At 37.7% G+C, this 26696-nt stretch overlaps 1 protein-coding gene and 1 long non-coding RNA gene across 3 annotated transcripts in view; one reads left to right on the forward strand and one right to left on the reverse strand.

Moving 5' to 3' along the window:
* RORA (RAR related orphan receptor A) overlaps nucleotides 1–26696 on the reverse strand; it is an 861625-nt gene that overhangs the window by 322942 nt on the left and 511987 nt on the right. Inside the window, exon 2 of one of the 2 annotated variants that reach the window (XM_074234286.1) lies at nucleotides 17563–17646. The exons of the other annotated variant lie outside the window; for it this stretch is intronic. Coding sequence (XP_074090387.1) covers nucleotides 17563–17646 — 84 coding nt within the window. The remainder of the gene's footprint in view (nucleotides 1–17562; nucleotides 17647–26696) is intronic. 2 annotated transcript variants of the gene reach the window in all.
* The window catches only part of LOC141521587 (uncharacterized), a 165969-nt gene that overhangs the window by 23043 nt on the left and 116230 nt on the right, over nucleotides 1–26696 (forward strand). The window lies entirely within an intron of this gene.

A 26696-nucleotide genomic window follows, 5' to 3' on the forward strand; every position in this document is an offset into this window, starting at 1 on the left:
CAACTGATTGGTATGGATCTAAATTGTTGTCTTGGGCTTCAATTAGGCATCCCTTATTACGCACACCCCTCCCCACAACATTTTTACGATTTTAAACTAATTGTTTCTCTCATCTAATAATACTGGTCTCACTTAGCTCTGGAATAATGGATTAGAATTTTATCTACCAACCCATAGATCGTCTTGGGGAAAATCAGCTCCATATATGAATAGGAAACAAAATGGTGAGAAATAGAAGTGACTTGCTTGTCCAATGAAATGTATTTTTTTATTTTTTATTCCTACTAACAAACTTAACATTTAGGCCATTGGGAACAGGTTCTCGTTCTCTCCCTCTCTCTCTCTCTCTCTCTCTCTCTCTCTCTGTATGTGTGCATTTAAAGGAATAGGGTTTACTTAATATCCTTAAATATCTGAGGATGAGAAATATTTGTTATCAAGAAATGATAGAAAGTCTAGGACAGAAGACTTAGAATCTTCTCAAGGAATGTTTTCATTGACTCCCAAGTGAATGCTGAATGTGACTTCTATAGTTAGGATTTCCCCCAAAATTGTAGTTTCCAAAAAGGCAACAGACATTATAACTAAGCAATTTTTAGGATAAATTTATCAGCTATATCCAATTTTAGAAACATTTCTCCTAGTGTGGAGAAAAAATGATGGAGAACACTTCCTCTTCTTAAATCTCAACCACTAGCCTTAGGAAATCAGACACAAGGGGAAATTAACCTCCACAATAAATACTTATTAAGGAAAAAAGTCCTTCCTTTTAGATAGAACAAAAGCAAGGCTCAACTTGCTATTTCCTGAGATAACTGTTTTGATAATTCTGTTGAAAATGTTTGAAAGAGGAAAAAAAAGTTATTTTTTCCCCTTGTACTACTTCTATATAATCTTGGATCCTTGGTCACAAGAACTCCCATTTATAATTCACCAGGGTCAGGCTCTCAGAAGGGCTGTGGGATCAGAGATCCATAATATCTTGATTGAATTGAAAAATGAAATCCAAAACACAATTCAAAAATTCATTAGGTTGAACAATGTGAGCTGACAGCTGTACCTGTAAGCCAAGATAATTACAAAGCTGCTATACAAATTTAGGTATGACTTAGATGATAATATTGGACTAACGGAGTAAAATGAGTTCTTGAATGTTCTAGTTGTCCAGGGACCCAATACTAGTCAGTTCTTGATAGTCCTATTTCTTTAGTCATTTTGGCAAAAGACTGGTGAAATTGCTTAACCACAATGCAATATATTTGATTTTTTAATACTGGTTCCCAGTAGGTACCATATTTAGAAATATAATCTGTTCTATTTTATAGAAAACTCAATCAATCCCCTCGATTTCTTTTTGGGACTCTTTACCTGAGTTGTCTTTTGATCCCTTCTATTTTTTCTTTCACCCTCTAATGATTTACCACCCACTGTATTCCTCAAATTTTTCTCCATCCTGTTTCCTACCCCCTTGCATTTTTCTTGCTCCTTTCATTTTTCCTGTGTATGCTGACTCCCTAGTTCCTCTTCTACTAAATTATGCTCTATTATTTCCACAGCCTGAAGAACTCACAGCTGAAGCATTATTTCTAACCTTATTTTGTATTCCTAGCATGTGCTATAACCTGTTTTGAGTTTTATTTGCAGCCAAGATGCTGACACAGCTCCAATTTTGTTTTCATATTTTGATTGGGTAGGAGTGTTCGTTACTGTGGGTACCAGGGAAAGGGGGGAAAAAGTCATTTTTTTTAAAAAAAAAGGCATATTTATACCTTCGTTAAAGAGTTCTTTGTTTCTGAATAGAGCCCATTTTAATTTTTTGAATTATATATGCTCACAAATGTTATTACTTTTATTTCTTGGAAAAAAAGGTTTTTGGTAAAAATGATAACATGGTTGCATTATTTTCCTTATAATGTTCCTGATATAATTTTTACACATTTTTGTTTACACAATCATATATTAAAGTAAAGAAACATGGTATCAGAACTCTTGGTAAGAAATAATCCTGTCAAAGCTAGTTTTAGTTCTTGAGGAATCTCTATATGCATTAATATAATCTTGTTTGTGGCATGAGTTTAGGGGACATACCACAAAAATGAAGTGCTTCAATAGACCTGCTTGCTTCTCCCTATGCAATGGAGAAGCACCACATTTCATCTGCTTGACATCTGTACATGCTGTCCTCTTTCTTTTCTGGTTTCTGCCTCTTGAAATTCCTCACTCCCTTCAACAGTTTGCTCCAAACTAATTGCTCCCCAAAGTGGCTAATATCTCCCCAAGAAATTACTTTATATTTAATTTCTAATTTTTTCTTCTATCTTGTATCCCCAGTGCCTAAGGGAAGGGGGAATTTATAATTCACCCAGGGCCAGGTCCTTAGAAAGGTTATTGAATCAGAGACTCATAATTTCTTGATTGAGTTGCAAAAACAAAATCCAAAACCAATTCAACAATCCATTAGGGTGAAAGCATACAGTAGATATTTAATAAGGGCATGTTTGATTGATCTCAATTGTACTCCCTTATATAGCCAAAAAATGTTGGAACAGAAGAAATCTACCTTGTATTTTATTCACACAATTCAACAATCCATTAAAGTGAAAACATACAGTAGATGTCTAAAAAGGGTCTGTTTGATTGATCTGAATCGAACTTCCTTACTTGGGGGAAGAAAAATAGAACAGGAGAAACCCACCTTGTATTATATTCTATTATACTGAATAGCATCACTGAAGAATTCCAAGGTAATTACAAACTTCTTATTGAATTTAGGCCAAACTAGTCTACTTTGAGGAGAAATAATAATCCTTCTAAGACACTAATTTCAGTATATCACCCTTTTCTTCAAAGATGCCATTGGTTCTTCATTGCCTACAAAACAGGTACAAATTCTCATTCCTTCACAACCGGGTCTCCCCTATCTGCTCTAGTTTATCTCCCATTATTCTGCAACACAAAAACTTTGTGCAGTCAAACTCCCCTGCTCAACTTCTTATACATTGGTTCATAGCCCATCCTGGCTCCTGATGACACTCTTCCTTTCCCTATCTACAACAGCTTAACTTATCCACATCCTATATGACCCTCCAGATAGAGATCAAATGCTATATCTACTTTAAAGCCTTCTCTATTTCTATCAACAGTGATAGAATTTAATGTCAGTCCACAAAGGTGTTTATTTTTTCAATTTCTGTTGGTCTTAACATCATCCAATTCAATTTAACAAACATTTCTAAATTGCCTTCTATGTGTAAAGACTGAGCTAAAGATACAAAAACAAAGATGAAACAGTCACTGCCCTCAAAAAGCTTATATTCCACTGGAAACCTATTTTATTTCACTATGATTTTAAGATTTTTGAGAGCTGAGAATCACACCTTATACTTCTTTATGTGTCCCCAAAGACTAACAATATCTCTATTGGAGTAAGTACCTAGTGAAAGTTGAATTGCTTGCATTAAAATCTTGCTGCTGATCTTTACAGAAAATCAATATACTCACCAAGTCTGTGCTGTGCCCCAAATTGCTTATACTATCTTTACATATTTAAAACAAAGAGAAACAGTGAGGCATAATGTATAGAGCATTGTCATTGAATCTAGGAAGAAGTAGATTCAAATCCTAACCCTAAGACACACTGGGACTTTGGTCAAATTGTTTGTCCTTTCAGTGTTCTAGCAAACTCTCTAAGATAGTAAGTTGCTGAGAAAAAAAAAAACCAAGTAGCATTGGTGGAGAGATTTTCCCTACTTAGGAGTCCCTTATGTCCTATTTAATGCAAGTCACAGAATTCTCATGAAATGTGAACCAATGTGCCTGCACACACTCATGGACACAGTATGTCTTAGACCATAATAAATGGATTCACTTCACTTGATGTTCCCTCTAGTTATAACAACACAATACAAAACAGAAATTTACTTGGAATCAAATAACATGAGCAGTAGAAAAAAGGCTCATAGTTTCTGTTGTTTTTCAAGAGAATGGCAGGGTCAAAGTCCTGCAAAACCCTGAAAACAGAGCTGTAAAGAAGGCTAGAAAAAAATAGAAAAGGCCTTGTTCTTTCTGTTCTCTTCTGAGTTATCATCACACCAATGACTTGGGAGGTGAAACAACCTCTCTCCACTGAGGCAAGAGAATCACCTACAATGGTAGTGCTTTACTGTTTAGGCACATACCTAAAACAGATGAAAAAAGAAAACAAATCTAGATGTTCTGATCTGGACTTTCTTCTTAGGTTTTTGCCAGGCAAACAGGGTTAAGTGGCTTGCCCAAGGCCACACAGCTAGGTATTTATTAAGTGTCCGAGACCGGATTTGAACCCAGGTACTCCGGACTCCAGGGCCTGAGTGCTTTATCCACTACACCACGTAGCCGCCCCAGAGCTGGACTTTCTTTGAAGGAAATTTTAAAATGTGCTTCTTTCATTGGACCTATTTACTATTCCCTGGTTCCTCCTAAGTCCCCAAATTCATATTTATCAAAACATTACATTCAAATATCTCCAGTTAAGCTCTGGATTAGTAAGAGCTGAGACTTTTTAAACTGTAGTTTCATATTAGTTTCTCCTCCGAAATTTCCCAGTGCTTCTTACTTACTGTGAACTGAGGAGTCACTGAATACTCTGGATTATGATTTCCCACACTCCATATTTCCTTTAATTGAAATGGACAGCCCAAACCTAGAAGAAAACTCTATTTTGTGATCTCAGGGATACTCTCCTAACAGGTCAATTAAACCTTTAGATTGGATGGATTAAATATGCTAGTATAAATGTTATGCTTGACGTTTCAATTGGAGGTATGGAAGCAGTAGATTGGTGGCTGGGTTCTGGTAGTCAATACATTTTATTATCTCCATTAACCACAAGATTACAGAATGATATTCTTGGCATGCTCAATACTGATTTTATTATTAATTGGAATTTTCTTTTAAAGTTTTCATTTCTCTGTGTCACATTATCTGCTGGATATTTGTGTGTGTTAGGAGGGGAAAAATTAGAGGAAAAATTCTCATGCTTTGTAAAAATTCAAATAGTTTTTATAAAAATTGAATTTTAGAGAAGACTTCAGAGATATATCGACAATAGATAAAAAATTGATATTTAGAGATTTGTTTCAAGGTTTAGAGATATTTTCAAGGTCATATAACTATTTTAGTAGCAAGGAAAAGTAGAGATGAGAACCTAAGTTAATGGATTAGACATTTTCAAAAGTCAAGAAAGATAACCAAAAACATATACATGAGAGATTATATGTATGGTAGAAACAGCATTGGGTTTGGAATAATAATACTGAAGGTTCAAAGATCACTTTTGCGCTAGCTATGTAACCGTGGGCAAGTCATTTAATTCAGTCTCTGACCTAGGGACAATATTTGCACCATCTTGAAAGGATTAAGTGTGAAAACTTATGAGAAAACATTTGGGGTTGAAAAACATCTTTTAAGCATGTGGGAGGTAGGGTGGCTTAGTTAATTGAGAGCCAGCCTTGTAACCTGAAAGGCTTGGGTTTAAATCTTACCTTTGAGCCATAATGGCTATATGACCCTAGATTAAATTATTTAGACTTTCAATACTCTAGACAACTCTCTAAGACAGGCATCCTTAATATTTTATAGTTCATAGACTTCTTGGCAGTTTGATGAGGCAATGGATCTTTTCTCAAGATAATGTTTTTAAAATCATAAAATTAAAAAAATGGAACTACAAAGGATATCAGTGATACTATAATATAGTTATCAAAATCAAATTCATGGAAACCCTGAAATCTAGAATTAAAAATCCCTATTACTATAACAAGTTTCAGAGAAGGTTCCAACATGAATTGGAAGATGCAGTTTTCTCACCAGAGAGTTCTCTATAAGAATGAAATCACAAGACCAGGCCCTATCTTCATCCATATATAAACATATAGAGGCAGACATGGAATAGTGAATCGAGTTATTGTGAAGTCTGGTAGACAGGAATAATTGGATTCAAATTCTACCCTTGACAGATTGTATTGTCATGGGCACATCATTTAACCCTTCAAAGCTTTCTAAGACTATTAGTTACAGATGAGTTGTTCATCTGCATTGTTGAAAGCAAGTTCCCTCACCAATGCTATCATAAATCTAAATATGCCATAAATTTATCAAATATATGTACAAATATATCATTATAGTTTTAAAATGGCAAATTCATATCTTGGCAGAGAAATTAAATATGGGAAACTTTTGCTACTTATAAAATTATGCAAGTGCCATAGCAGCTGATACAACATAAATCCTGCAAAAAAATTAAAGTTGTGTTCCCATCTCTACTATTTGATAATAAGATACGTGAGTATAAGGGGCAAATGCTCCACCTTTATAAAAATCTCTAGTTATATCTAAGATAATGGTGAGGATAGGGTATATGCCTAATAGATTATTGATGATGGATTTCTAATAAGTACAGTTATTTCTTGGGATAGGAGGGAGGCCTTTTTCCTGGGTTCAGGTTTCCAGTGACTTCCAAGTTGTTGCACACATGCTGGAGGAGACATATATCAGAAATGCTCAGAAGCAACATGGAACTCATTGAAGTGGCCATATCTCCTAATTGGTCACTCTGCTTCCTATTTATCCCCTGTCCAGTCAGTCTTCTACACAGCTGCTAACTTGATATTCCTATGGTGAAAGTCTGTTGAGAATAAAACACTAACTCCTCTCTGTAGTATTTAAAACTTTTCATTCATAATCTGACTGCAACTTGCCAACCTGACTGTGGCTCATCTTGCCCCACTGATGTCATGTTACATTCTGGTGAGAGTTGTTCCATGTATACCACACTCTATATCTTGTTTCTGTATCTTTTCACTGGCCATAACCCCCTTACCTAGAATGCTCTTCTTCCTCATTTCTACTTCTTTGCATTTCTGGCTCCCTTCAAGGTTCAGCTCAATATCTACTCCAATAGGACTTCGTTGATGCCTTTGTTTGCTAGGACTCTCACATTACCAAATTACTTTATATTGACTTGGGTATTTTTAGTTTTTATATCTATTTAGTTATCTGGGTATATATTGCTTCTCCCAACTATAACTTAAAATCCTTGAAGTTTTTCACCCCTTTGTATTCTCAGTATAGTTATAATACAGGGAATGTACTAGACCTTTAGTACTTTCCAGCACTTAGCTCCAGTACTTGCCATATAGCAAGAGCTTTTTTTTCTTGGTTTTTGCAAGGAAATAGGGTTAAGTGACTTACCCAAGGTCACACAGATAGGTAATTATGAAGTGTCTGAACTCAGACTTGAACTTAGGTTCTCCTGACTTCAGAGTCTTGGTGATAGCAAGTGCTTAATAAATGCTTGGTGAAAGAATGAATGGATGTGTTTTGTCCTTCTTTGAATGCTGTGTAAAATTTTCTTTTCATCAGATCAGTGTGTTATTGATATGCTCTGGTTCATCAACCTCTCAACTAAATCCCCAAATTCATTCTCACTAATCAATTAATCAACACTAAAATGTCTCCAATTAAACTTTAGGTGATCATGTGCTGAGACTTCTTTTTAATAGAAGATTCAGATGAGCTTCCTTCTCTTCCTGAGCTTTCCTAGTGCTTCTCACTTGCTTAACCTGTTGCAAGGACTACAGTGAAATCACTTTGATTTGAGCTTTGGGTAAAGGATTATCAAACCTAAATGAACTTCAAAGCTGATGCACTCTTCTAAAGAGCAAAAGACATCATAGGGGTGATTACTGGACACTGCTGTAGAGCACTGTCCCTTGCTCTACTCAACAGGCTCTCTGTGCTCTTACTATTACTGATGGATTCCCTAAGACTCCTGGATCTAAGAGATGCCTTGTAGTCTTAACCATGGCATAGCTTTGCTTGGTAGTCTCCTCTTAAAAAATTTCTCCTGAAATAATCTCCTTGCTTCAAGGGTTAATTCCTGGGCAAAGAGGAAGTAACATTTTAATGGGAAAAGAGTTTCTCTTCTCTGAGGGGCAAATAGGTAGCTCAGTGGATAGCACTCTGAAAGAACTGAGTTCAAATCCTACCTTAGACACTATAGTTGTGAGAAACTGTAAAAGGGTCTGGCAGTCTCAGTTTATTCATATGTGACATGGGGATAACAAGAAGATCTCCCTGGTAGTGTGGTTGTGAAGATTAAAGGAGATAACAAACAAAATGCTTTGCTAATTTCAAGTTGTATTATAAATGCTGATTATCAATATTATTGCCCCATTTTCCATCATTTCTATCACAAGTTATCCTTAAAAGTCACAGACACAGCAGAAATCATAATTATCCGCAGGTCTAGCAAATATCCTCAGTCCTGCCTTTTCTGTACACTATGCTAAAAACCCTGAGAAACCACTATACTTATCATTGGATGTCAAGAAAGAAAGATGATTATTGCTATTATTTATATGGGATAAAGGCAATTTATGTTCTTCCATCCCCAGGTCCCTCTGAGGATTTCCCTCCTCACCCTGCCATACTGGATCAGGTACCACCTGATCCCAGCGTTTAATAGATTCTCTGTCTCTGTCTCTCACTATTTTTCTTGTTGGTAGTCATAGGTTATCCTCTTTAGTAAACTCTATGTTCTCTAGGCATAAGGATTGCATTGTTTTTCTGTTTATATCTTGAGTGTCCTGCAGAAATAAAAAATCACAGCTCATCTATTCCTGACCAGTTTATGGAGAGAACATTTGATCCATGAGATCACAGATACATTTGAGTGACTTTTTACCTCCACTGCCCAACCTAAGGCTGGAGTATAGTATGAGTTTAATTAAACTTGGGTCAATTCAAATGAGTAGAGTAAAAGGAAGGGGGGGGTGGTCTTTTTCTTCATTTAGCTCATTTTATATCCAGTTCCTCACCTGTTAGTAACAAATAGTTTAAATATTTAGTAAGAAATTTAGTAAGAAATAGTTTAAATATTTAGGGAAAGAAAATCAATTCCTCCTTCCTTCTTTCTCCTCCTCCTCCTCCTCCTCCTTTCACCTTTTTTTCCTTCTTTTTTTTGGGGGGGGATATACTTCTTCAAATTCCGATCCTGACTAGTGTCTTGCATTGGGTCACTATTATTTTAACTCATACTACCATGGACTGAGTCCCTACTTAAGTATTAACCAATTTTTCAACCTTTTATAGATTTCTTCATCCTAGATTCAGTGGCTACCATAGCATTTTGAACAAAGTGGGCATTTAATGAGTATTGAATCATGTGTCCATAATAATTTCTATCACTATATTATTTCTTTTATTGTTCCACCTTCTTTCTTTTCTAAGCCCCTCCTCCCCCCCAGGGGCTTCTGGTTTTGCCTTCATTGTTAATAGTGACATGAATCTATACTGATGGGATTTCCAGATTATTCTGGTCTATGCTGTACAAGATGAGACTTCCCACTGAGCCCCCGGTGGCACTGTTGGTACGCTTTAACTTGATGGGACTGACTTAGCTAATGGGATTCTCTCTTCAGTTGTTTGACTATGTTAATGTTGCTAGAAGAAAAAATGGCTTTTCCTATATGTAAGCTGTTTTCAAATTTGCGTAGGGGTTCTTCTTAACAGATTTGCAGTTTTCTTCCTATGGAGATATCACAATTACATGTTCTTTTTTCCCCCTTATAAAAACTAATATCATGCTAGGCGCCCCATCAGGAATACTTAGACAGATTTAGCTGCCATAAAAATCAGTCTTGAATATTTCTAATCTAGGTTTTAGGACCTCCTTTCTTCACTTTCTTCCTCCCCCCACCTCCAAATCCTCTCTCCACTCCCCTTTCCCTCCACTCCCCTAACACATTTATACCTACCTAGAAGCAGATCAGAGACAATCTATTCCCCAGAGGGAAACAATGGTCTCTTTTCCTATTAATGAACAGTATGTTGTTGTAGATTCATGTAGGGTTTAATTTAATAAACACAGAAAGATGAATATGCTTCTGGGATATTAAACTTCTTTGGGTCTGAAATTAGTGACATGGAAGGAAAACAGTACTTGGCTGAATCTTTTGAAACTGCCCATCCTTTTATACTTGGATCTTTGGTAGTGATCAGATAAAGTATGAATTTGGGATCATTTTAATCCTTTTATTTAATTTCTGCTATTTGACCTTATGCGCCCTGGAAGTGGTCAGATCTATAGTCATTAGCTTTCCTTCAGAGCTGCCTTCATCTGGTCCGTCTCATCTTCTACTTCACTTCCCCACTATTCTTAGGTTTTTCCCTTCATGCCTGACAATAACCTACCCCTCCCATTAACATCCCACCCCCATCTAGTCAGATCTCTAGGTGATGCTTCTGGAAGAAACATATGCAAAAGGACAGAAAAGGATAATTCTGTGATTTTCAGATGTGGTTATTAGTATATGTATTAAGTATTGGTAAATAATTATTACTTTAATTCAATGTTTAAATAAGAATTTATTATTCCTTCCTACTCCTTTTCTTCCAAACTTCTTTATTTCTGTAGAGTGTACCACAACCTTCCAATTACTCCTGGAAGGATTTTCAACCGCAGATTCATCTTGGGTTCCTCTCACTTACTCAGCATTTCCTATCAATTGCCATATCTAGTTTTGACCATCATATCTCTTTCATATTCCATTTTCTCCACTCATTTAACCACCACTACAAATCAATCCCTTATCTTCTCTTGCATTAGATTGTACAATTTCTTAACTGACTTCCTTAGCTCACATCTCTTCCCTGTTTTATCCATCCTACAGATAGCCACCAAAGGAATTTTCCTAAATTTCAGATCTGACCTGAAATTTAATTTAAATTTTATTTGTATTATTTATTAATTAATATAAATATAAAATGAAATTTAATATAAAACATCTCCCTCTCTCTTTACCAACACTCCACAGACTCCATGGGTTCCTTGTTACCCCTAGGGGCAAATAAAATTTCTTCTGTTTAGCTTTTAAAATTCCTTACAAACTTACAAGCTTTTTACAGTACTCCCTTTCATATTCTCTGAGGTCCAGTCAAACTGGTCTTCTGATTGTTCCTCACCCTTGATATTTTATCTCTTCTCTTCCTTCCTTTATACTTGTTTCAAATGCTTGGAATGTTTTCCACCTTTCGGCTGCCTTGCAAAGTCCCTTATTTCCTTCAAGACTCACAAAGTCTCTACACAAAAATCTTTCCTAATTTCCCTAAAGTGAATGTCCTCCCTTATCGGACTACCCAGTATTCATTTGGAATAAATTTATATTTCTACATGCTATTTCTACCAATAGAATGTAAGATGCTTGAGGACAGAAACTGTTTATTTTTGTATTTCAGTACCTATCACTTAGAAGGCATGCTTACTGATTGATACAATGCCTACTCCAGACTCTGGTCTAGATACTGGAATTGAGTCTTGACTTACTGCTTGTCCTACTGTTTAACCCCATACTATCCATTCCTTTGAATTAAATCATCAAGCATTTTACTGGGTACTTATTTTATTCTGACAACATGGAAAGAAAGATAAATAAGACAGAGACCCTGCCTTCAGGGAACTTACAATTGATAAATCTCCAATCATTTGGTTGGTTGGTATGGTCCTCTTTGATACTGATGGAGTAACAGTAGAGGGTGATAAATATGCAAATATAAATTTGATACTAATTAAAATATAAGTTTACAAAAGAAGTATTCATGATATTCTATGACTTGAAAAAGAGATTACAAAAAACTGGAAGATAAGCAGTGTTTCCATGTATTTGAAATGGGCTTTAAAGGATGGGTTTAACATTAAAGATCCCAGTGAAATTGCAAATGGTATATGAGAACAATAGCAAACTGCATTATTATAAGCCAATGACATCTCAATTTGATTTTATTTACCACATTTCCTAAACAGCTATTCAGGAAGGTCTATAAGGAATTGGCCGAAAAAGAGGCAAGTTTTGATGGGGCCAGAAGAGGTCAGGAAAGACCCAGATCTTTAGTGGCTGTCTAGGAGAGAAGGTAGAATGGGTACCCTGGGAGATTAGGCAAAAGAACTATAGTGAAGGGTACCTGATTAAGATCAACAAAAATAATAGAGGCTACCAAAAGGAAAAAAAACCCCAGTAAAACAGCAAAATTGGACTTTCCTGACTTGTTTATCTAGGGTCAGGCCATGATTAGAACTATTTGGGCCCAACTACCAAGTTCACAATTGCCCCATTTGTCTTCTGCCAGTGCTTTCACATAATCAAAATATGTCTCCATCTTAATTCATTCTTTACTATGCTCACAAAACTGAATTGGGCACAACCAGAACTTCCAGTATGGTTAGAAAGGCGAATGAATACTTCACCATTAGGCAACAGTTGGTAATGCCAATAGACAACTTATCTTTGGAATTGATTTTAGGGGGAAAGGGCAGGGTGAATAACCTAATGGTCTATCTAATATTTCCTAATCAGAAATGAGGTATTCAGCACCACACAGTCTATTGCTATGGAACTTAGAAGTCAGGAGAAAACACAAGATAATATGGTATTCATGAAATAGGAGACAGCAAGGCATAACTTGAGAGCAGGAGTTTAGAGAACTGAGTTTCTGGTCCCATCTCAAGCGGCTGTGTACATTGGATGAGTGGCTTTCTTTATCCAGGTCTGTTTTTCTCATTTGTAAAACAGGATAATGAACCAGATGACCTCTCTATTTTTTTTCAGGACACATGATTCCATTGGTATAGGGAACTTGTTGATCAGTGCCTCCCCTCCCCATCACACTCATACTTCAGTATAGAGGAAATTGTTTTGTAATTTGCTGCTGCCCTGGAGAGTTATTTGGGGCACTGAAAGATGTTGACTTGTCTTGGGTCTCTCAGTCAATATATATCCTTTATAGCACTTGAACTCCAATCTCCAGTCCTGCATTTTGGTTAGTCATGTATATAAAATGCTTTACAGATGTTATCTCTTTATATTCTTACAATTATCCTGAAGGGGTAATTGTTGCTATTTTCCTGTTTTTTTTTTTTAAACAGATGAGGAACTGAGGTTGAGAGAGAGCTTAAGAAATTTATTCTGAGTCTCACAAGCCAAGCAGGATCCAAACTCAGATCTTCCTGACTCCAAAATCAGATTGCCCTGACTCCAAGCTATCTCTCTTAGATGATTTCCATGAGAGTTAAAATTCTAAATTTTGATGATAGGCATGAAAGAAATAAAAAAATGAAAAAACCATTTATGTGGTTTTTCCATCTATTGAGTATTCAGGCTAAAGGAATTAGTAAAGTTGACTCATTCAAGAGAGAATATTGAAAGACAAAAGTCTTGCTAAATGCATCAGAATGGAGGTACTCTCCTTTAATTACCATTTTGAATTCTGGAAAATCAAACAACAATCTCTGGAGTTTAAGGAGATGAGAAAAATACCAACAGCTGCCTCAATTGTTGAGGCTCCAAACAAGAAGGGAGCCTGGGACTGCATAAAGGACTTCGTAGATTTGCAGTCAAAAAATCTGTTTAAATCCTTGTTCTGATGCTTCCTCCCTATAGTGACCTTGGGTAAATCTCTTGGCCTCAGTTTCCTCATCGGTAAAACAAGGGGATTGGACTGGATGATCTCAGTGGGTTCTTTTCAGCTCAAATCTATGATTCTAAGAGATAACAGAATTTTTTTATTTCAAATGATCCAAATAGCAGTAGAGCAGTACAAATGGGTTACCACGGCTGAACAAAAGCACACCTGGAGTATCTCCCTATTCTCCCCGAATCCTTGAATATTGAATCTTGAAAAAGAAATTGACATGCCCTTTAATCCAATAGTCAATATCAGCCTCTATTGGGTAGATTATTGATTTAGGACTCAAGCGTAGCCTCCAGCAAGAAAAGTCTAACGCAGACGTGCCATCCAGCTATTGATACATATCACCTGTATTTGTTTCTTCAGTTACAAACAATTATAAACACTTCATTTGATGGGGTCTGCGCGAGCTGGAGGATCAATATAGTTAATACAGGTAGTGCTACATTTTCAAGGATTTTTGATCTGGCTTACCTGATCGCTAGGAACAGGCTTGTTAACTTTTGCAGGTTGCAAAGTTTCTATAACGGGGGATTAGGCTATTGTGTTTTTTTCCCACGAAAAAAAAAGGGCCTTTCTCCAGATTCACATAAAAGGGTTAAACATCCCCAGCACCCGAGGAGAAGCCTCTCTCTTCATTAGCTTTTCCTCTGCCACTCATTAACTTGGAGTCAAATCTAACTCCATAACAAAGCCTAATTACCTAGTTGCAGACAAGTGTCTGTATTTGGTTGTTGTGCTGCAGAGTGACAACAGGATAAATTAGCAGAGCTAGAAATTAAATCATATTAAGTATGCTTTAATGTTTCAGACACGAAGCCCTCCGCCTGGCAGTCTGCACAGCAGGCAAGGCATTACTCTCTCCATGTTTGGCTTCCCCAGGGACTGTATAAAGGCAGAATGGGGATGGAAAACCGAGTTTTCTAAAGAGAGACAGCTCCATTCAGCGAGGCGCGGGAGCCAAGAAAAAGGCTTGTCAAAGCTTTCCTCCTGAATTTGGATACCTGCTTCCTCTCTTGGAGCTCACATTGTGCCTGGCGCTGAAAATGACTGCTGTCTCTCCCTGTGCTGCAAGCACCCCCATGGAAATCTTAAAAAAAAAAAAAAAGACTGCTCGGTAAACGCCTTCTAGTTGTTCTCGGGGAGCTGCGTTAATTCTTTAAATTGTATTTCCATTCCCATGAGTTTACAAACCAGGCATTCTTATTTAGAAGTTCACGTTAAAACACACCCCAGAACTCAAAGGAAAAAATAATAACACTGTACAGGGTGAGTTGCTTTTTTTTTTAAGTTCAAAGAACTTTGTAAACATTCATTAATCAATTCCCTCTTCCATCCCCGACCCTTTACAACACTGTGAGGTAGGAATTACCCCCATTTTATAGAAGAGAAAATTGAGGTGGGGAAGAAGAATAACCCGTTCCAAGACACAAATTGAGTTAGTCAAAGCTGTAATGGGGATAATTTGGATTCCTGGACCCTCTGATCACCTGTCCTGGTGTTTTTTTTTTTTTTTCTCATTTAGGTGGTTGTCAAAGGATCTGGATGGGAGGGAGGGAGGGAGGGAGTGTGGTGTGCTAAGGAAATCTAAGCAAAACTTTCTCCCTGGTTTGGTCATAAAAGCTTCATCCAGTTCAGACCATGTGCTCTTTCTCGTGAATTTTTTGCCTCTTGGCAAAAGGGAGTGCATTCCTCTCAAACAAAGGAAAGTGACTGGGATCAAAGGCTCACCTGACAGGTCATTTAAATGGCCAAACCTGTCAAACACACTTCTCTCTAATAAGCATCCTAGATCCACAAGCTGGGGTTTTATGAGCTTAGCCCTGCCTGCTAAAGAAGGAATCCTCAATGAGCATGAGCTGCATCAACAGTCCCAGAAGGGGGGTGGGGGTGGGAGGCAGGAGCTGCTCAAGAAAAATGCCACTTAGGACAATTTTGGAAGAGAGAAAGGAGGATTAACAGGCCACTGAATTACATAACTTTTCAACATAAAATCTGAAAGTTGGTATCATTCATCCATGAGTTTCTTTCATAAGAACTTAGCTGTTAGGCACTTTGTAGGAAGTTAGATCTAAGAGGTTTCTCTCAAGCCTTCTCTGGTAATGGAGCCAACCTTAGCTGACCTTGAAGTGACTAACCACTTTACCAAGGAACTCTGTGCCATCAATTATATTTCACAATCCTAAATTGAATGAATTGCCCATGTTTTCCCAATTTATTAAACCATTCTTACACACCCACCCAGCTTTAGGGAAACTTTCCATACAGTTCATTTTCTGGAAGGAAGTTTGTTCTTTAATCATTGTGTTTTACTGAAGGAGACAGCCTGGGCATTTATACATGTATGTCCAAAATAAATACACTGATTCAAGATAATTGAGGGGGAGCTGAGCGGGGGGATGTATTGGGTCTGGGGGAGTCAGGAAAGATTTCATGTAGAAGGTGATTTTGATATAAATTTTTGATGTTTAGATTCCCCCCCTTCTCTCAATGCAAGACTATATCAATGTATACGTGTGTATGTATGTATATATATGTGTATGTATTTCTCACAGAAGTATCTCCAGGAACAATCTTAGTCTTACTTCACTAAATGGACCATAGCTCAAGTGAATTGGAATTCATATTCGGATTCAGAACCAGAAAGAATCTAATCCATTACCTTTATTTTACAGCTGATGAATCTGAGGCCAAGTGATTTACCCAAGGTCATGAAGGTAGGAAGTATAAGAGCAAACATTTGAACCCTAGCTTTTGTCCAAGGTCACACAAATACTGAATGGTAGAAATGGAATTTGAACCTACATCTCATGACTCCAAATTTAATACCTTTTTCACAATATCACTGTTAATTTTTTCATAATGTCAACTTTCAGGCCCCCTTTGTATTCCACCCATCATAGCCTCTCCCTCTTTCCTTTTTTGGACTGTGGGCAGAAGAATCTATTCTGTGGGAGTGCAGAACCTGGGAATCTATGAAACCTTGTAAATATATTACACCACAAATATTATAAAGCACAAAAAAGAGGCATTCCTTTAAAAAGACTTAGGTGTGGTGCCCTTTAGGTTGCAGTTTCCACAAGTAGCATTGTTCAATTAATAACTTAGTTTTATTTGGTATTGAACAGAAGAAAACTTTTAAAGGGAGAGGGGGAAGAGACCATTTCTTAGTTTCCATCACTACAAGGAGTTGAAAGAGATAATTTGTCAGATAATTTACCAAATACTCTCTGGATTCATTGGTTACTTGGGGAAATAGCGAAAAAAAGAGGATTACTTTGACAAATAAAAACACAATCCCCCATCCCACCAAAAACTAAAACAAACTCATCAGAAAGTCCAGATTGGAAGATAGCAATTGGTTAGACTGGAAGCTCTTGGTCTGGTTGCCCACGTTGTTAAGCAAATATTCCATTCAGTAAGCAAAGATGATAGTAAATTAAAGAACCTGAGAGTTTCCTGCTGTTGGAATGAGTGTCCTTTTTTTTCAATGAATCTAAAAGTTTGGGAATTCACTCACCTTAACCTTGTATGCCCCTGTACTCTGGACAATGAAATTGTTAGCAAAGCTTCTCAGGCTGCTCCCTTGAGGGAGGAAAATAAATCTCTCCTCTCCTCAGAGTTAGCATGCCCATGCCCTATTTTGGTCCTTCCAAGCCATTCATTTTAGTGATCAGGACAGTACCATCCTCAGCATGTTTACCAATATTCCAAACGGCTCGCCGAAGCAGCCAGCTCACTGAATTGAATGTAGCTGATCTGTAACCCTAAGTCATCTATTCATTCTCTAACTGTGCTCCTCCAAGCAGCCAGTAGCACTGGCATGTGCAGGGAAGGAGAATTCATGCTTTGCTACAGCTCAGTAAGCTGAATCCCAAAGCTTTGGGTAGTCTGGCTGCAGTGTCAAGTCACAGTTATATAACCACTGAGCTGAATGCCTCCCTGGAGGGCAGAAAATGAGCACACAAAGAAAGAAAAAATAGAAAAAAAAGGAAGAAGAAGGAGGAAAGGCATGATGAGAGTAATGTTAAGAAAACAGACTTTTAAAACTTCCAGTACCTTGTGCTTTTGGAGAGGTTTGTTTCCCGTTTAATGCACTAGTGTTCTTTAATCCTGGAAACCCACACGTTTCAATTTGGTCAGCTGAGGAAAAAAAAAAGAGGCAAACCAATGGAGCCAGGCTTAGCTACCCTCCTAAGAGGGTCGGTGTAGAGTAAAAATATACAGTGTTGTACAATTATCTTTATTCACTGAACCGAACTCGATGGCTAAGGGCATGTGAATTAAAGCATTATCACATTCATCTTTAAACCAAGGGAATCTTAATTTATTGAAAGTCTCACATGTGATAGAGTAAAATACCCTTTAGTTTCTGAACTCTCAACATGGACAAATGAAAGGAATGAAAGGCAAGCCTTGAGGATTAATGTTTTACCAGAAGCTCCTTACAGCTGATCTCCAGAGATTGCAAGATGGACAAATGAGCATCAGTCTTTGTTCTCTTGCTTCCCTGTATTCCATTTGACTGAAGCACTCTGAGCAACTAAATTTAACTGGACACATTGATGACTTTGTTCAATGCAATCCATTTCTCTGTGTGTATGGAGGGGGAGGAGGTCACACAAAATCTTAGTGAAATAGAACAAAATAATCTGTGAAAAAGGGGGTAATTTTTAGTTTTCGGAGAGTTGTTTTATTGTGTTTTTAAGGTGACAGAGACCTTGGTTGGGGTTGGGGGAGTCATATAGCATTAGAGTGTTGAGAAGTGAATCCCAAGATTTGGCTTTTCTGCTCAGGAAGGGTCCTGAGTCTGGGACCATCTAATGAACCAAGAACCCCACCCCCCCCCCAAAGAAATGAAGAGTACAATGATTAGGAGCTGATGAATGCATTGTGCTTCTGAGTTTGAGAAGGACCTAGACTGTGACTACCCTGGGGAGAAGCAGAGGAGAAGGGGGCAAGTTTGAAAATGTCAGCTTTCTATAGAGGAAACATTCTTGGCTTTGGCAGGAATAGAGATAGACAGCTGAGCTAGGTTTAGCTCTAGGGACTCAGAAAAAAATGGAGGTTGGGGATTTAGTCCAGGAATTTTAATTAGCTTAGGATAGTTTAGTGAGCTAGGGTACTATTTAGCCCCAGCTGAATAAAATTCTATTCTATGCACATTTTTTAGTAGTTGCACCCTTATGTTTTCTATTTCTTCCCACTACTGTTTTGTGTGTGTGTCTAAGTATAAGAGTAAGATGATCATGGCTGTAGAGCAAGAGGGACCTGAAAGACCCTTGACTAATTCCCCTATTTTATAGATGCTCTTTCTACTGTATTATGCTGGTGGCAGGGGTAGAAAAGGCATCTAGTTGTGGCAGTGATCAAAGAAGGAAAAATAAATAATTAGGGATTAGGTTTGACAAAACTCTCCAGTTTCTAAATTGAGGGTGCCAAATAAATTCAGGGACCAAGAAGGACATAGACTGAAGCCAGGGGTTAGTAGTCAAACAAGGTATTTTAAAATGAAGTAAAGGAGTGAGGCCTGGGTCAATGGCTGGGAATTCTTAGATCGACTCTGAGAAAGAGCAGGTGCCCAGTGAAGCTGACAAAACCCAAGGCTAAGGGTAGGTCTTTTCCTTCAACACTCTACTGGCTTGGTGATCTCATCAATGTGAGTACTTCCTTCAATAGACATTCATCACAGTCCATCCACATCTTGTAATAAGTATTCATTTAGTCTCACTCAGGGTCATCTCCTGTCTCAATAGTTAAATAAGATTTCCCAGCTGTTTGTCAGCCACCCCCCCATTCCCATCCCCAAAGAAATAGCAATTTTTTTTAAAAAAAGCAGGTAGCATATGAGATAATACCAATAATTATCTATTCATATCCTTTGTACAAAATGGCGTAGTGGATAGATTTAGAGTCAGGAAGACAATTCAAATCCTGTCTCTGATATATATAATAATTGTATGACTAGACAAGTCACTTAAGATTTCAGTGTTCTAGTCTAGTTAATTCTCTAACACTGGAGAAGATAATCCTGCATTATAAGAAGACTTTTCTCACCAGAGAGTTGTCTATTCTAATGAGATCCCAGATCCAATAATTATCACCTATGCCATGTGAAAAGTACTTCATGAATGGAGAAATCAAAACTGATTTAAAAAAAATAATCACCACCTTTCTCTTTTCATTGGAGAGATGGAAGATAATGGAATGCCTCATAAGTTGTCAGAAAGCTCTTTGGCTTTGCCTAACTCTTTTCCTTGTTATGAGAGAAAACTTCTTGGGTCAAAGAGAACTAGAGTGAGGGGGAATGGGGTAGGAATATATCCCTATGTGACTATGATGAGATAGGGACTGGTGGTGTCATTTTTTTTTTTTTTTTTTTTTTTTTTTTAGTTTTTGCAAGGCAATGGGGTTAAGTGGCTTGCCCAAGGCCACACAGCTAGGTAATTATTAAGTGTCTGAGGTCGGATTTGAACTCAGGTACTCCTGACTCCAAGGCCAGTGCTCTATCCACTACGCCACCTAGCTGCCCCTGGTGGTGTCATTTCATTGAGTTAGGGCACTTCTTGAAAAGGAGATTTGATGTACCAAAACAGGTCTCATTTTTGAAACTTCTAGTTTTAGAGAGTTTAATAAGAGAACTGAAAGATTTAGTAATTTGCCAGTATGGCAGAGATGGCCCTGAACACAGGTCTTGCTGACTTCAACTGCCAGCACTTCATCAACTTCTACAGAAAAAAGGAAAACAAAAATAAAAACCAATGGCTAGCTGAGAGGGTATAGAAAAAAGACCCAGGGAATTTGGACCTTTAGATTTAGCTAAAGCTGCTGCCCAACCATTTCTCTCCAAGGACCAGATCCTTTTTCCTTAGGTGTTTCCACCTTCCTTGGTCCAACATCAATTGGAGGCCTTCCCAGAATGAGCCCTCACCCTGTCATCATCAGATCCAATGGGAGTAGCTTCTATAGAATCGTTCAGATCCTACTCTCTAACACCTATAATATTTATTTCCCTCTGTTGATTACTTTCTATTTATCCTTTTCTTTAACCTTTATCATAGTTGTTTGTATGCTGTTTCCCCCATTAGATTGTGAGGCCGGGGACTATATTTTGCTTTTCTTTGCATCCCCAGCACTTAATAAGCAGGCATTTAATAAATGCGTATTGATTGACTCCTTGCTGATGCTCCTGAAAAAATGTGGGGGGAAGATGAGGGGTCCTCACAAAAGAATTTTTTGTCTTTAAGCTTGAAGCAAGGGAGAATATATTTCTGTCAGTCCCACATAGAAGAGATCTTCCCATGGTCATAACATTATAGAAGGCTGTCAAAGTCTATAGTCACATTTGAAAAGCAATGTGGTATACTTGTAAAAAGTATCCTAGACAGGGTGATAGAAAACCTGGATCCTAGACCTGGCTCTGGTAACAAAATGAGTGAAGGGAACGAGCCACTTAATCTCTTGGGAACTTCAATTTCTTCATCAGTAAAATAAGAGGGAGTGTTCTAAGTGTCATACTTCCTGTAAAAGTCTATATTTCTCCAACAAGTAGCATTATACTACCTCTGCCAATGTCATTCTATAAATCAATAAAAAAGTAAGATTATCAAACTGGTATCTAGGATTCAAAGTGGCCTTGGAACAGAGCTCTCACATTTCTGAACTCACTCATTTGGCCCCTGATTCCAATGATCCTGAAATGTACTCCCTTACAGGCAATCATTAATCATGGCTGTGTTACTTCTCTTTCTTATGTCACTGCCTAGATGTTCCAAGAATATTTTCCCTAGGGAAATTGAGGAAGTTCTACAGCCAGGGATAAATAGGGATCTACTTTCACCTGATGCCTATGTTGCTTCTACCACGCAGCTCCCAAATTAAGGTTTTCATTTTAAGGGCTATCAAATAAGTGAATCTATATGAATGATTGGTTTCATTTCCAATAACCAGATTAAGCAAAATACAAACCTCCATTCATTTGATATTTTCAAAGCATTATTAAATATCTACTCCTGTAAAAAAACATTGTGCTAAATGTTTGGAAAGTTCTGATTACACAAGGTGTTACCTGCTGTCTAGTGGGGGAAGGAAATACAAAAATCAACAACTATAATACAAATATTCTATAAATATTACTATTTGATCCAAAACCAATTGTCATGTGAGACCTAAGGAAAAAGGTCATTATCAGATAAGGCATCATGGAGCAGGTGACACTTGAATTGAATTTTAAGGGGATGGGTAGGGATTTTATATGTGAAGAAAAAAATATAAAGAGCACAAACATGGTGGCAAGAGAAACATAGATCATGTTTGGAAGCCATAATAGAGTAGTCCAGTTTGGCTGCAAGACAGTGTGTTTGAGAGATAGTTGAATAAGATAAGAATGGAAAGGGAGGGCAGTGTCAAGTTACAGAGGGTTTTTTAGTGACAGATAATGATTTTTAAACATTAAATGGCAGACAACAGGGAACCATTGATGATTTTTGAGTAGAGAACATATGACCAGATCTAAGCATAAAAGAAAGATTATTCTGCCAGTTGAACAAACCATGAATTATATGGTGGAAAGAATGAAGGCAAGAAGACTTGTCCACAGACTGCTTCAACAGTAAAGGTAAGTAGCAATGATGACCTATGCTGGGGTTGTGGCACTAGAAATTGAGAGGAGGGTAGGGATATAAGAAATGTTGTGGGGGTGGCCTTGATACAACTTACTGTAATTACTAATTGGATATGAAAGGTGAGAGAGAGAGAGAGAAGAACCAGAAGAGACAAGGTTTTTAACATGAAAAGTTGGGTGAATGGAGGGGCCAAAAACAAGAACTGTGAAATCAGGAGAAACATTTTAGAGGAAAAGATGATAAACTTATTTTTGGACTTGTTGAATTTGAGTTAGCTAGTGAGATCTCCACTCACAGGGGAATATCCACATTTAAGAACTGGAGAAGAGTCAATAAAGAGATGAGGCAGTGCAGTACAATGAAAACCATATTGAAAGTTGAAGTTAAAGGACTTGAGATCACATTCCAACTCTGTCATCGACTTCTTTAGGCAAGCCAGCTAGCCTTTCTAGGGCTTAGTTTTGTCATTTATAAAATGAGGGCTTGAATGAAATGATCTCAGAGGATCTTTCAAGATCCAGGTCCCATGATCCCATGAAGGAGGAGAATTAGGAGAGTGTAGATTTCTGAAGTCAAAGAAGGGAAGAGTATATCATAGGAAGGGATGGTCCAATAACATTAATACCCACCGAATTGTTAAGGATAATAAGGGATGAAATTAGTTTTTGTATTTTGGTTTCCAGGATATTGTTGGCAATTATCTTTCAGTATGGTGGTAGGGAAGGAAACCAGTTAGCAGTGGGACTGACAAAGAGTGGATAGTGGGGGCAGCTAGGTGGTGCAGTGGATAGAACACTGGCCTTGGAGTCAGGAGGACCTGAGTTCAAATTTGATCTCACACATGTAATAATTGCCTACTTTTGTGACTTTGGGCAAGTCACTTAACCCCATTACCTTAAATAAATATAAAAAAAAAGATTTAAAAAAAGAGTGGGTAGTAGGAAGTAGGGACCTTCCCCGCCTTTTTCCATTTAGTAGTGAAGAAGAAGAGAGAAACAGGTCAGTAAGTGGATGAGGCAGAAGCATAAGCAAAAGGCTTATTTTAGGACTGTGGAGATGATCACATTTTTCAATAGATGGGAAGGGACAAAAATGAAAAGGAGAGACTGAAGATGCAGGGGGTGGGGGTTAGGGTCAGGGTAGGGGATGGCACCTAGAACAACATCTTAGAAGAGACAGGAAGAAAAGGGATTAAAAGCAGATTTAGAAATGCCAGCTTATAAAGAGTATGGTTACCTCTTATCCTGAAATCAGAGGAAGGGAAAAGAGAGCAGGTGATGATGTTGAGTTTTATTTTGTTTTGTTTTGTTTCAAATGGAGGAGGGAGGCTGGGAAGTAAACACAAAGTAATTTGTGAAGAGAGTCTTTGTATTTGTACAGTTAGCATCTAGCCCTGTCCCTGGAAAACAGTAGGTGCTTTAAAAGTACTTGCTGAGGGAATGAAAGAGATTTCACATTAGCAAGCTTAAATGAGGAAAGGAGGGAAAGCTAGGGAATAAGGAAAAGGGAATGAGCATTTATATAGAATCTGCTATGTGTCAGACATTGTGAAGAATGCTTTATACAAATACTATCTCATTTGAGACAACTAAAGTGGATAGAGCACTGGAGGTTAGGAAGATCCTAATTCAAATCCAACCTCAGGCACTTACTAGCTCTATGACCCTAGGGAAGTCATTTAACCCCCCAAAGCTTATATATATTAAAAAAACTCAAAAAACAAAAAAAAAATAAAAAAGCAACTGCCTCATTTGATCTTCAAACAATCCTTCAAAGGAGGTGACCTGCCTAATGAGGAAGAAGAGGATTCTGAAAGGGAGACTTAAGAGTGAAGTATAATCCAGGCAGATCATAAGAAGTCAATGTCAAGATCACCCAATAGCTTGTTATCCCGTTTAGCTGGACAAATCAAATCTAATTCAAACAAGTCCAATCACAAAGAGGACTGGTGAAAAATAAGATTGGAAAAGCTAAGTTGGAGCCAGATTATAGTCTTAAAGGTCTGAAATTGATCCTAGAAGCAATAGGGAGCCATAGAAAATTTTTGTGGGTGAGAAGAGAGAATAAGCATTAAATTTTTACTATGAAGAGTGAGATAAACAATCCAGAAGGTTAGATGAGCAGGACTATTGGGACCAGCAAGAGGTCACCAAAGTTATATACTATAAGTATGTAGTGGGTAAAACCAGTCCTTACTGCCTTTGTGAAGAGGACCACAGAAATCTGGTCATTCCAGTTATGTCCCTACACAGAAAACTCAAAATGATTTTGTTGAAATTTCTGATTAAAGTGACTTTCAACACCATTAAAACAGTAAGCATAAATCCACCCAAAAAGAGATAGGCTAAAGGATGGAATATAGAAACCCTACCTCCCACCCACAAGGTGAAAGAGAAATCAGAAAATTGCTTACTACATACAGGGAGTGCATTTCCTTCCAGACCCTGGGGTGCTTCTATAATGGAAAATATGTTTTCAGTGACCTGGGATCCAGCAGGTAACTAGAGAGACTGTGACTTTCATTTCAATGGGTTTTAGTGGGATGCCTTTTGAGACTGAAAGCTTAGAGGAGTCTGGGCAAACTTTGATTGGTTACCCTTCTGCACCTGCAAGTCATTCTACCACCTATTGCCAGAGCCCATCATTATGTGAAAGGCTGGGCTCTGGAACCCAGAAAACCTGTACACTATAGAACGAAGGTCTATTGTCAAGGTTCCAGAATCATGTAAAAATCAAATAAAACAAGAAGCAGCCGTTTCAGTTTGCTCATGATTATTGTGTTTGACAAGATAACTTGTGCCCACTTGTACATTCATTACTGAGCTTTTGCAAAGATTTTCCTTTGTCTGCCTGAATGCAGGAATTTTTAATGAATAGTTTCAGTGTCTGATTTCATGCACCTGAAGTGTAAACATCGATGAGCATCCATCTAACTGGTCTCCATCCACATACATAGCTATTCTGCTCATCAGGGAGACCCTCATCAAGAGCCACATGAATTTCCAAATAGCCCTAACCTTTTTACCTGTTTACTGAGGTCACTGCTATGAATGAGAAGGGCCAACTTGAACCTCCTTTGTTTCATGTGGTAAATAGTTTAAATGAAGTAATAGGCAAATGGGAAAGGGATTTGGATTTTAACTGCAAACAGTAGAGAATATAATTACCAAGAGGATACCCAGGCTCCTCTGTATGGTCTTTGAACAAAAGAGATCACAAATAATATCCCCAAAGTGCTTTTTGAACCTGCCCTGAGAGACACAAACATACCTACACTTACATGCCCAATCCCACCAAGTATAATGGGTGGTCGGTCTGTAGTTTGCAAGCTCTTGGCATAAGATGCTCTAGAAAGGAGTAAGTCAAATTCTTGACTATCACCTTCATCTTCATTATCAAAAGCATTTGAGCTTCCCCATGCATGGAAGTAACCAGAATAGGTTAAAAATGTAGGCACAAAGTCCTTAGAGATACAACAATTTTTACACTGTCATACACTGGAAAGAAGTTCCTGGCTACAAGGTCTAGTTTCACCACTTATTGCTTGTTTGACTTTTGGAAAATCACTTAAAACTCTTGGGGGCTTGGTTTGTCCCTCTTTAAAATGAGAGCCTGAATTAGATGATCTCTAAGTTTCCCTTTTGGGGCAGCTAAGTGGTACCATAGGATGCTAGACCTTGAACCACATATGAACTCAGACACTTAGCTGGGTGACCCTGGGCAAGTCATTTAACTCCATTTGCTCCTGTTTCCTTATCTGTAAACTGGAGAAGAAAATGGCAAACCACTCCAGTATCTTTGTCAAGAAAACTTCATGTAGGATCATGAAGAGTTGGACTACTGAAAAATGACTTAACAACAAGAAGATTCCTTCCAGTTCTAAAGTTATGATTCTAGTGACTTAGTAATGCAGGAACTATGTTTTTCTTCTCCATTTAGATGAATGGCATCATGAAAAGCTTAGGTCTAGGATCCAGTAACCAAGAATTTTTGTGCATGTCTTGCCTCAACTCATTTGCAAATTATTATCATTTTACCATTTCAACCTTATCTCATTATTTATTCTCTCCACACATTCTTCACTCAGACCAAACTGGAGATCTTTCTGCTGTAGTCACAGATTTCTATGACCTTCATCAGGTTGTTTTCTATGCCTGGAATGCCCTCCCTACTTCTCCTTGTATGCTGAATTTCTTTGCTGTTGTTTAGTCATTTTTCAAGACCTGAATTTCTACGGATCTTTAAAACTCAAATCTCACTCTTACAAGAAACCTCCTTTGGGCCTCTCCCCTACTCCATCACCCTCAATAAGTACCTTCGCCCTTCAAATCTTGCACAACAGGTTGTTTTGTAATTCTCTAATGCATTTATAATTCATATTGTATATTATTATCTTAGTTGGTATCTAACTCCCCCCCCCCGACTGAAAATTTCATGAGGGCAGGGACCATATCTTAGATAAACTGAGTATTTCCTAGCACAGTGTTTGTAATTGAACTGTGTGACAATAGGCAAGTCATGGATCTTCTTTGTACTGTATTTGTCAAATGGGAATAATAACTGTTCAAT

The sequence above is a fragment of the Macrotis lagotis genome, chromosome 4 (assembly GCF_037893015.1).
Source record: "Macrotis lagotis isolate mMagLag1 chromosome 4, bilby.v1.9.chrom.fasta, whole genome shotgun sequence".
In the NCBI taxonomy this organism is placed as follows: Eukaryota; Metazoa; Chordata; class Mammalia; order Peramelemorphia; family Peramelidae; genus Macrotis; species Macrotis lagotis.